The sequence below is a fragment of the Protomyctophum bolini genome (assembly GCF_963924005.1).
Source record: "Protomyctophum bolini genome assembly, chromosome: 23".
NCBI lineage: Eukaryota > Metazoa > Chordata > Actinopteri > Myctophiformes > Myctophidae > Protomyctophum > Protomyctophum bolini.
In genome coordinates, this window is record NC_137884.1 from 20,016,059 (window position 1) to 20,027,654 (window position 11,596).

Below are 11,596 nucleotides of genomic sequence, written 5' to 3' on the forward strand. Positions count from 1 at the left end.
ACGTCAGTGTTGCCATGTCCGCTTATTATAAGCGACTTGGGCTTGTCTTTCCGTGCAGAAGGCTCCGCTTGTTTTTAAAAATATATTACCACAGACCTGGTCTCTTATTTCTATCGCAAAATCTGGCAACATTGCTGCTTGCATTTCCTAAACACGTGTGTGCAGTGTGTTGCGGAACAGTCACGGCGACGGAGCATTTCAGCAAGGAACACAGTCACTATTACTTGTAAGTTATAATCCGAAATTAATACGGTCATTTTTTTAACAGTCGGCATGATCGTGTCAATTCGAAAAGGTTATTAGGCCTTCAATCGGGCTGTCCGATGAATAGTTGGTCATAACAAGCTATGCTCGCTAACGTTAGCTTATTTTATACTAGCATCCATGTGATTAATTTAGGGTATTAAGTAACCGAAACTAGAAATACACGTTTGTATTTATTTCGTGCTAATACAAACATCTGTATACGTAAAGATGATGTCCCCATCCCCTTCAAATCACCATGTGTTATTGTTGTTACACTAGCCCGGCCTAGAGTATGGCTGTGATATCACAGGAGCAGTGGTTTTCAACAATTTTTGTCCATTATTTATTCAGCGTTTCAGCCACGGCCCACAATTAGATGAGATTTTAGCCTCACACTCAACCATGCTGTATTGTTGTGGGGCCATTAGGAAAGGTGACAGGCGAATGTTGATCAAAAATAACATTTCTACATTCTGCTGTCAAAGGGGAGGGTATTGCAACTCTGGTTTTATAATGGGATGAATCTAATTGCGAGCGGTGAGCACTTACTATGAGACCTAGCAGATCATGTCTGTCTGTGTGTCTGTCTGTGTGTGTGTCCCCCCTTTGTGCCCATATATGGAGCTACGTCCAAATATGCAGTGTGTTGCATCAATACGTCACCATGACTCAGCCATAACCATATAAGGAGTCCCCAAAGCAGCTATACGTCCAAAACCCAAATATGTACGAGCTGCGTTCGCTTCCCGCGTTTGCGCGTCTTACTGGTCTAGTGTTGCAAATTCCAGCTAGTAATACGGATGTTTATCAATGATTTCATTTAACTCTTGAATTGCTCATTCACTCCCATGATGACAAATAGACCATCTTGTATTATGTTCTTCTAGCACATCACTGAAATGGCAAAAAGCTTAAGGAGCAAGAGGCAGAGGAAGATGCGAGCAGAGAAGAGGAAGAAGAATGCTCCGAAGGAACTGGCCCGTTTGAAGCAAGCTTTAGGCAATGACGTGAAGGGAGAGGCCATCATGAGTGACATCCAGGAGGTGGCCACAGTGGTGCCAGCAAGTAAACTCAAGGAGAAGATGCAGGTGGAAGTTCCCGTGGAGGGTGATGGAGGTGAGTGAGATCATTTTTTGTTGTCAGTTGAAACCTACCCTCGGAAATCCAGACGTTTTTATTTCCAGGGAGAGAAAAAAAGTCTGGGGCCGAGTCCACTTCAATTCGGCATACAGTAGCGCAAACCTCGCTCACCCTGCTGATTTCTGTTAATCTTTGTTAAATTGACGCGCACGCGCACACACACACACACACACACTCCTCTCTCACCCTAATTAATTAGTCTCATGTCGCGCAGCTGCGTCTAGATTCTCTGCCGGGAGCATAGGTGGACCCCAGGCTAGTTGAAACCTGATTGATAGCTCATGAAATGTAGACGACATTGTCATCACCTAGTAATACTGACGGCCTAGCCTGATTGGCTGCCTAAGCCAATGGAAGTGTAGTATGATTGCCTGCCTCTTAAGCTATGCCACACGCAGCACAAAAGGGCTGATTTCCGCACCATAGCGAGAAAGCTTTACCACCGCATCCTCAAAGCGACAACCGCTGCACAACAAATGTCATTGAACCACGCAATGAAAATGAACGCAAACAACGGCCGCGAGGTTGTGACACACAAACATACACGTTAACAAAATAATAATCATACTAATATGGGGGGAGAACACAACGGAGACAAGAACACAATAGAGACAGCGCTTCTTTCACCTGACAAATATCACTATGTGATCATTTCTTGTTTCAGGAAGTCAGGCAGCCTTTCAAACATATGAACTGAAGAGCTCTTATCGTCCTTCTCACCTAGGGTTTTGGGGGTTTAGTGAAGGTCTAATTGTTGCATTTCTCTATTGCAGAGGGGAAAATGGATTTGGACAGCACACGCAGCAAGACAACTCTAATGAATGAAAATGGACAGTACCCTGCATGGATGAACCAACGGCAGATCAAGAAAATGAAAGCTAAACGGTTGGCAAAGAAAGGAAAATATCCCAAGAGCAAGAAGAATAAGCACATTGCCTGGTAAAACAAAATACCCCCAAAGGACCTTTTACTACTTAATATCTTGTGACAGCAGGCATATGTCATATTACTTTTGAGTGTGTATACTATACACAATAATTGTCATGTGAACAAGTATTTTTGTTCTTGGTTGGAGAAAGGTTTATTCACGGTTGTACCACCAAACGTACTGTATGGCTGAAAAGCAGTTCACTAGACTAAAGAGTAGCTGTTGTGTTCAAATGGAACAGTCAGGGATGCCTTTTTGATAAGTTTCTTTTTTTATTAAAAGAACATCAGACTCTTGTAAATATTACATTAGTGGGTTGCGACATTGTGGCAGTTACCATGTATTATTTGACTCAATAAAAATGTATGAGTAAAATGGATGCATCGTATTCCATGGGATTGCTCTATTATTTCCAGTTACTTGGTCATTAATGGACCATACGTTGTCAGTGATGGATGGATTGATAGACTTCAGTTGGATGCAATTATAGCATGTAATCCATATGAATATGACACTGACAATAGTGATTTCACAATTTATCACAAATCTGATTGCCTACAGCCCTACATAATGGAGTTTGGAAACCACTATGTATGCTTTTCCAATGGTATGACCATGTAAATTACTGATTCAAAGACATTCTGATTTGTCATCTATTCATACCATCTTATTGATCCTCCAGAAAAATGTTTTAAATTGTATAAATATGCAACTAGGCCGTATAAAAGCCTATAGTTGACCCAAACTGACAATATACTGCAGATATGCTATTTTCACTACTTTGTAAACATTTTATTGATGTAACTTCTTTGATTTTTCATTCATGAAATTCTGTAAGTGTTTGAATTAAACAATATAAATCTCTTTAAATAATAAAAAAACTAGATGTAGGAAGCGCAAAAAAAGGGATATTACAGATGGGTCCACGTCCCAAACATGTATATTCCAACCCTGGAAAAGCTTGATCCTGGCACTCACTGCATCTTCACAAAGGCAGCAGGGAACAGACCAAAGTCTCCATGGCAATGTCCCCTCCACCAGCCCTCGTCCACCATCTCTATGTTGGTAATGACGTCACCGAAGTTGAAGGAGATCTCATCATCAGCCCCTGGATGAAGGGAGGAAGGAATAAAGAATGTTTCCTTAGGTGAGGAAGGCAACGGGGAAAAAGTAAGAGAGTGGCTAATTGTGTAATTAGCCGAATTAATGAATGTACACTGTACAGTATACAGCGTTGTATCCATACCTCCCTGGTAGTCATAAAGTGCCTCTGCAGTCTGGCCACCTGATAGGTCCTCATAATCATTGTCTGTATCGGCTTTAAAAAAAAGAAAGGACATTTTGTAAATCTAAATATTCATAATGGTAACAGGAATGCTCGCCTTAAAACACGCTCGCCCTAATTCTTTTTCCGCTGACCGCTCGGTGGGACGGTTCCTGTATTTGTTTTTACTGAAAATAAGGTTAGGCATAGTTTTACTGCGGTTAAGTTTAGGAATAGGGTTTAGGTATTGGCACCGTTTTACTGCGGTTAACCATTTAGGTGTAGGCATAGTTAAATACCAGCCGGAGCAGTTAACACTGGCTGTACGCCTGAGGTAACTGGTTTGAGGCGAGCGTCCTGTTATCCATTCATATGACTGCATTGTTTCGTTGACTTTCTATTTGAAAAATAGATGTTCAATAAAATATTACGCAACTAAAAAGTGATGTTGGTGGAAACCAGTGCTACCAAATAAAACCAGACCTGGTGGAGGAGGTATCGCTCCGATGTCTTCATAAAGTTCCTCTCCCTCTTCCGCGACGTCCTCATACTCGCCGCCATCTTCTGCGATGTTCTCGTAGTCTTCGCCGGATTCCTCCACCTGCGGTGTGAACTCCTGTGGCTGATCCAGCTCCTGGAAGTCATCCGAGCGTGGGTGTAAGGGTGGAGGCTCTTCGTACACGGGTTCGTCCTGGAGAAATCAAACACAAAGCTCATTGGTTTCATAAAGCACTCAATCTTTGGAGAATGGAGATGCTAGAAGATTGCTATCTTCTAGTCCCAATCCAGATAGGAGGCTATCGGTTTAAAATTACACCGTACTTGAACTGGATGATTTCAGATAATCTGGATTTGATTGACTTTTAGATTAATCCGAGGCATATACTGTACATCCTGATCAGGTTCCTCTGCCGGTGGCTGAGGAGGGAGTGGTCGGTAGACTGCTGTTTTCCTACTGTCCTCTGCATTCATGTTTGGAACAGCAGGTGGACGACACACCGTTTCCTCCCTATTGTCGTCCTGGAAGAAGAAAAGCGTAGAATATAACCGATGATGGATTAGCATGGGAAATAGTCAAACATGGCCATGATGGCCAGAGCACACACAGAAAGCTATAGTGTATGTAGCTCTGGTCCATAGCTCTAATGCGTTGCATTTAGAGCTATGTTACTCTCAACTTCTGCCGCTCGCATGAATGCAGACCAGCCTCTCCTCTTTAGCATAAATAAAAATAAAGTTTTTGCTACTCACCAAAACAAAGGCGGGTTGTGTCATTAGAAAGCCTACTTTCCTTAGTGGGCGCACTCTGAGCCCCCCACCACACGTATAAACTGTACTTTTTGGCCAAAAGGGGATTTTGTTTCCACCGGGAAAAGAAATACTTTTAGTTACTCCACTGCGCCTTCTACCGATATTGCCCAGAGAATTGCCTCATAGAGAATATTTTCCTTGATGACTATTTCTATGTATTATATGTAATGCGGTAATTACCACGTGTCTGCTAAATGCCTAAAATGTAAATTGTAGAAAGGCACATTATCTGCCTGTACGCAAGTTGTCGGCAGGTTGCATGTGTTGTTATGTGTGTTACCCCTTGTCTGTGTCTGGCCTCCTCCCGTTCTTTCTTCTCTCTGGCCTGTCTCCTGGACCTCTCCTCTTCTGCTTTCTTTTTGTTCTCTTCATCCGATGCCTTCGCCATGTTTTCAAAACGAGCCCTTAGGTTCCCTGCACCCACACCGGCTGCAGGCGTACAGAAAATACAGGAAGAAAAGTGCCGTTGAATACAGACAGCTGGTCTATAGGCACAATATTAAACAAATACACCTGGAGATGCAAAACCCGCCCAAATCAACATCTTTGGTGTGTCAACCAATTGCATGTACGCCAATTGTAAACATTTACCATGATTGGGACCTTAACCTCACGACCTTGAAACACAAAGTTTCATTCATTTTCGAGTTATTTTGCTCATAATCACACTGTCACTAACTGCTGGTAGGGTAATAACACAGCCCCCTCATTGTTGAATTGAATTGTTATGTGTTCAATTGCTAGAATAGTGCCCCACTTGTCACGATAAAACTTACAGGCCTCCAGTGGCTGTGTTTTTTCATAAGCAGATGCAGGAGTTTCCATGTCCATGAAGCCAACAGCACTCTAGAGGAAATCAGTGAGATGGAAAAGGTATTCATTAACCACTTGAACCCTAGCATCCCTATACAGGGGGGAATATTTGTCATTGTCATTTTGAGAGAAAAATAGAGGGTTTAACCCATTTTGGGCGGGAACCCCTCTTGGTGTTTATAGCATTATGTCACACTTTAGCTATTGAAAATAGCAGATCTACAAGCTCTATGAACTTGTAGGTCTGCTATTTTTGAAAAATCGTGAAAATGTGGCACAAATCTTTGAATATATATTCTTCCAGAGCGAACATTTTTAACTGAAATATTTGCTTCTGGGGAGGGTCCCTGGAACTACATATTTTGAGATGGGGGTCCGTGGCCCAATAGAGATAATTCTGGGGGTCCTTGACATGAAAAAGGTTGAGCACCACTGACATAGGTTTTTCTTTTAATCGACTGACCAATTACCAGTATTCATCATCATCGGCAGCCTTTCAATACTGACCTTATCCATGCGATCTTCCTGCACCCCATAGCGTCCTCCAAAACCTTTTGAGTAATCTGTACAGAGAGATCATCACCTTTAAAACCAGGGCCATAAACCTCAATGTCTATTTAATTTGATTTAATTTCCTCACCTTTTTGCGACTGATGCTTCTCCGTCTCTCCTTTATAATCGTAGCCCAAGGCAGCTTTATCTACTTTCTCCTTCTCAACTCCAAACTTGCCACCAAATCCCTTTGAGTAGTCTGTCGGAGCGACGATCAAAACATTTAGCATAGATCGACTACAATATTGACATACAATGTTGACAACATTTCACCCATTGTCACAAATGAAGTTGATAACCTGATCTGAACTCACCTTTCTGAGACTGGTGTTTCTCCGTTTCTCCTTTATAGTCGTAACCCAATGCCGTCTTATCCACCTTTTCTTTCTCCACCCCATACTTTCCACCAAACCCTTTGGCATAATCTAAAACAGTTAAGATACCGTTTAGATACTGTGCTGCAGAAAATCATGACATTTTGTAATGTAGCTTCTTGTAAGAGCACAGACAGCTTTTTTTTTACCTTTCTGAGAGGAATGTTGTGCCACTTCCCCCTTGTATTGATAACCCACAGCCGACTATACAAACAAAACATGTGCATAAGGTTTGTGTGACTTAAGGAGGACTGAAACATTATATTATTTTATCTAATAAATGTTTTATAATTGTAAAAAATAAATCTCTTCGTTTGTTCAGAAAGGTTTGCAGACTTGAATATTGAGCATTTGTAGTGTAAATGTGTAATAGTAGATTTCCGTTTTTCTCACCTTATCGACACGGTCTGTCTGAACACCATATTTGCCACCAAAACCTTGCGCTCCGTCTTTCTGAGAAGAATGTTGCTCCACGTGTGCCACATAGTCATTCCCCATGGCCACCTGAGTTGTTGTACACAAACACAAACGTTCAAACACATTACCAGACCTACAGTGTGGATTACTGTCACTGGTGTTGGAAAACTGACAAGGAACACTGACTTTCATTTTATTGACTGAAGCCCTATTAAATAATCTTCGTTAAGCAATATACATGTTGCCTAATGAGTTTTGCCTATAATGTTTATTTAAAGTGCTCTAAACAAACAAAGACCATAGACTTGGCTTGGCGTATTTTCAAAAGCCAGACGTTGGAGCGCCCCTCAAAAAGCAAAGGCCTCATTTGAGACATTAGAATAAGCCACTGGAATAAGGGCTCTGACAGAAACACAATATCATATCTTTGGAATTAATATTATCGCTTGTGGTTCGTCAACCTTGTCCATGCGGTCTTTCTCCACTCCGAACTTCCCTCCGTAGCCGTAGGAGGCTTTGGGAGCCTGCGAGAGTTCCTCCTGCTTCATCTTCGCATGTTCCCGAGACACGTTCTGTCTGAGCTCTGCAACGCTGGAAGGTTACACAGAATTCAAATCATCACACATCAGGTGGATGTTCGCACGCGCACACACGCACACACACACACACACACACACACACACACACACACACACACACACACACACACACACACAGTCCATAAAAGTAATGGTAATGGTGTTGATACTAGGGTTGGTACAAGACATTAGCACACGTAAATAGTGCGGGACATTATTCATGACAGGGACGTCATGACTCACATTGTTGTGTATTAGCCAGTCTGACACTTGACCGAGTTGGGACTAAGAGCAACTGCAGTTAGTGCACGTATGCAGACAGTACACAACTATAGCTAAATGGAGGAAAAGAGGAACTTACCAGGTGCGGAGATCGCAAAACATGATGATGATAAAAAGATGCTCACACGGATCAAAAACGGGATCAAGAACATAGATAAAAAGAGAGGATCCGGGCACTCAAAGTTAAAAACGAGGAAAGCCTTTATTGAAAGGCAACTAACTGCCAACATGTTTCAACCAACAAGGTCTTCATCAGGGCAAGAATGCAAAATAGCAAAATGGAATTGTTAACGGTGCAAGACCATGGCATGCACCATGCAGCGCCGGTCGGGGAAAATAAATAAATGAATAGACCAGGGCCAGGCATCCCCCAATAGTGCGGGGACATTCAGGCCCAAATGACCTCCTCTACAGCTCCTATTAGAGACCTGCGGAATGGCGGATTTAGCCGCGGGCAACCGCAGCGGTACAAGCCTACAAGGTATTGGCAGGAGTTTGATTAAGTGAGAAATACTATCTGATTGCTCATCGATTTGACAGAATGTTGTTCACAACATTAAAAAAAAATCACACCTGTGTGAAGTGAGTGGTGCAACTCCAGGCAGGGATCTACCGTTCCACCACATATAGTTGCATGACCAAAACATATGACCCAACGTGGAATTCTTGTGTTTATGGAATTTATTTGATTTGTTCGTTTATATTATTATTATAGTAGGAAAAGAAAATGGGCTTTTTACTACTTTTACTACTCGTGACCCATTTACTGGACCTCAAAATTGGTCTGTGACCCGCAAAAGGGTCCCGACCCACTGTTTGGGAAACAGTGTTTTTGTGCATGGCCACACCATGTCAGTGACATGGCAGTGGCATTGGTTTAATATAGTGCTGCATAATTATTCGAAAAAAGATCGAGATCTCATCTAGATTCAGACACCTCATCCGACCTCACTTCTCAATTTGAGCAAGAATCGTGCAGCACTATTTCGCGGTCCAGTTCATTTTAGTTACTCTTATGTTTTTGCTACGAGAGAGACTTTAAGAGAGGTTTAAGTCAAGTACTTTGATGTTGTTTGATGTTGCAGAGAATCGTGCAGCACTAAATATATACGTCATCTTCCCATATTGCCCATATTAGGAAACACACGGCACTTGATACCCTGCACACTTAGTTTCACTTCCTTTTCCTCTTCCTACATAGAACTGTCTTCTTGTCACTGTATGACCTGGCGTCTATTTGCAGCTCGACGCCGTTGCATTCTCTTCAATTAGCTTGGTAGTCATTCACGTACAGAAGCAATAGAACTGAAATATACTGAAGTAATAGTCACCTGATGGCCTCTTGGCGCCCCGACCCCTCAATGGTCTTGGCACCCCACCTCTGTTCCTGTTCTGAAACGTCATTCTGAAACACAGAACACAAAGTCAGCTCTGAAAAAACTAAAACTAAAAAACAACAACAGCAAGTGAGCTTTTCAATAAAACAAAAGCAAGCAAGACTGTGTTCAGTGCCAACTGCCAAGTATGCCACACAGTAAAACCCTCAGTGTTCACTCAATCATTTGTAACGTTGAGAGTGTGTGCAAACCCCTGTGGGTCCATTTGGTTACATTTGGACACACTCTGAGTTCAAATACAGGCGATGTGAACGTACGCCATGACAGGATGGACAAGATAAATAAGCGTTTTATCTGATCTCGTTAGGAGGAACTGGAAGTGGTGAGTGATGAATGGTCTCCACAGTCGATCGCTTCGGTGGCGAAAGGCCTACGCTGGTTTCGACACTCCTGAATACATTAACCAGTGTTGGAAAGTAACAAGTACATTTACTCCAAGTACTGTACCAAAGTAACATTTTGAGGTACTTTCACTTTACTGGAGTATTTCCAATTTCCAACACTTTTACTTCCACTCCACTATACATCTCGGATCCAAACATTGTACTCCACTAGATTTATTTGAAAGCTTTAGTTACTTTGTAGATTTTGATTATCATTACAAAACATTAACCACTTCATTTCGGCCATTTGAAAATAGCGGATCTACAAGCTCACATGCGACGCATTGTGAGCTTGTAGATCTGCTATTTTCAAACTATTTCTTTATGCATTTGAAAACTTGAGACAGGACTGTGCACAATGACTACTTTTTGTCACTTTAAGTACATTTTGATGCCAATAGCCTACTTTTGCACTTTCACTCAAGTCAGTTTTGAATTCCAGACTTTTACTCGTAACAGAGTAATTTCTACATTGCAGTACTGATACTTTTAATGAGAGTACTTTTTACACCACTGTTCATACCTCAAAGTCTGGGTCGGTCTCCCAGTCGTCGCCCTCCACAGCCTCCTTCACGCTCACATCGTGGCCCACCACTGACTTCCACATCTGGTGGAATAATATGGATATAAAGTAATGTTGATATTTATTAAAACTGTTTCGTTGCAAGGAGTTGCAACTGGTGTGATTTGGGCTTCAGACAAACTGCTCGAAATGCTCTCAAGTTAAAAATGAACACTGATTACAACTATGAATGAAATGACTGCAATACAAAGAGAGATTCGTTCAGTTAGTAAGTGTGAAAATATAATTGTTAACAGAATAGAGAAGAATGGTAGCCCGATAAAAGCATGATGATTATGCAGAGTAAAGTATGATCAGTGTTAATTGGCTTGCATGTAAGCAGAATTATGTTTGCTTGCTAGTTTCTTTTTTAAATCATGGAAAAAAAAATATATAGAACCACAAGCCCCAGCCCCCATAGTGACAGTAAAAAAAAATAGGGAAGTCATCAGAAGTTATTTGCAGCACTGCATTTCCTCATCATAAAAACACCCTCTCAAAATGGATTTAATACAGAAGTAGAACAAAATAAAATCATGATAGGATATAGAAAACATTGCATAATGTAAGCTATAATCCTATGTGGAAATAATATGAATTCCATTTAGATTTTCTTGAAACGGACAAACCCAACACAATATATTGCTATTGTGATTAAAATAAAAGCCATGTCTTGTGACTCAAAACGCTACAACGATGCCTTAAGCTATCCAGCTAAATTATATATTCTGGTCTTGAAACACTGAACATAAGACTCAGAAGTTACAATAGCTGTACAAGTCCTACTGTAACTTAATCAACTTCCTTAAATGAAAACCTAAACAAAACACAAGATGGCAAAAATAAGAAAACTAAACTAGCAAACACATATTGTTTAAGGAGGAATAAACTTACCTTGAAATGGTTTGTGTTTCCAAAATATTTTAATCTGAATAACTCCGAGATGCAAATGCGACAGACGGCAGTGAGTCGACCTGTTGTGGAACGCGCTAAATGCGATAGTAGCCTACAGTAGGCTTACGAGGATGTAAATGAAATTACACCGGCGCGTAGGCTACTTTGATTCAATCGGTTATAATATCCTGCTATTGATCAGCTAATACCGTCCGATAAATCAACCACCACCACCACGTTGATTTCCTGCACCTCTCTTACATTAGATACTTTATTTAAACCTGTAAATGTAATACAATCAAGAATTAATACTAAACAGTGAACAGTGTAATACTACACTTTGGACACTTGGGGGCAGGCTGACCAATCTTACCACGAGACGACCGTTATTACTAGTAATCAAAACTAGCGTTTATGATTCTCTTTAAAGTAGACCTACGTAACGTCTAAATATT

The 11,596-nt window shown here is 41.3% G+C and overlaps 2 protein-coding genes across 2 annotated transcripts; one reads left to right on the plus strand and one right to left on the minus strand.

The window, feature by feature from the left end:
- Nucleotides 1–124: 124 nt before the first annotated feature.
- llph (LLP homolog, long-term synaptic facilitation factor) lies at nucleotides 125–2,693 on the plus strand. Its single transcript, XM_080757158.1, has 3 exons — nucleotides 125–226; nucleotides 1,134–1,362; nucleotides 2,160–2,693. The coding sequence occupies exons 2-3, from the start codon at nucleotides 1,146–1,148 to the stop codon at nucleotides 2,327–2,329; spliced, it is 387 nt and encodes a 128-aa protein (XP_080613284.1). The 5' UTR covers nucleotides 125–226; nucleotides 1,134–1,145; the 3' UTR covers nucleotides 2,330–2,693.
- On the minus strand, nucleotides 2,443–11,242 carry hcls1 (hematopoietic cell-specific Lyn substrate 1). Its single transcript, XM_080757157.1, has 15 exons — nucleotides 11,142–11,242; nucleotides 10,209–10,292; nucleotides 9,237–9,310; nucleotides 7,507–7,636; nucleotides 7,022–7,132; nucleotides 6,778–6,832; nucleotides 6,569–6,679; nucleotides 6,343–6,453; nucleotides 6,210–6,265; nucleotides 5,666–5,735; nucleotides 5,170–5,318; nucleotides 4,470–4,598; nucleotides 4,062–4,269; nucleotides 3,561–3,632; nucleotides 2,443–3,422 (listed from the first exon to the last, which is right to left on the minus strand). The coding sequence occupies exons 2-15, from the start codon at nucleotides 10,290–10,292 to the stop codon at nucleotides 3,289–3,291; spliced, it is 1,494 nt and encodes a 497-aa protein (XP_080613283.1). The 5' UTR covers nucleotides 11,142–11,242; the 3' UTR covers nucleotides 2,443–3,288.
- Between the last annotated feature and the right edge of the window lie 354 nt (nucleotides 11,243–11,596).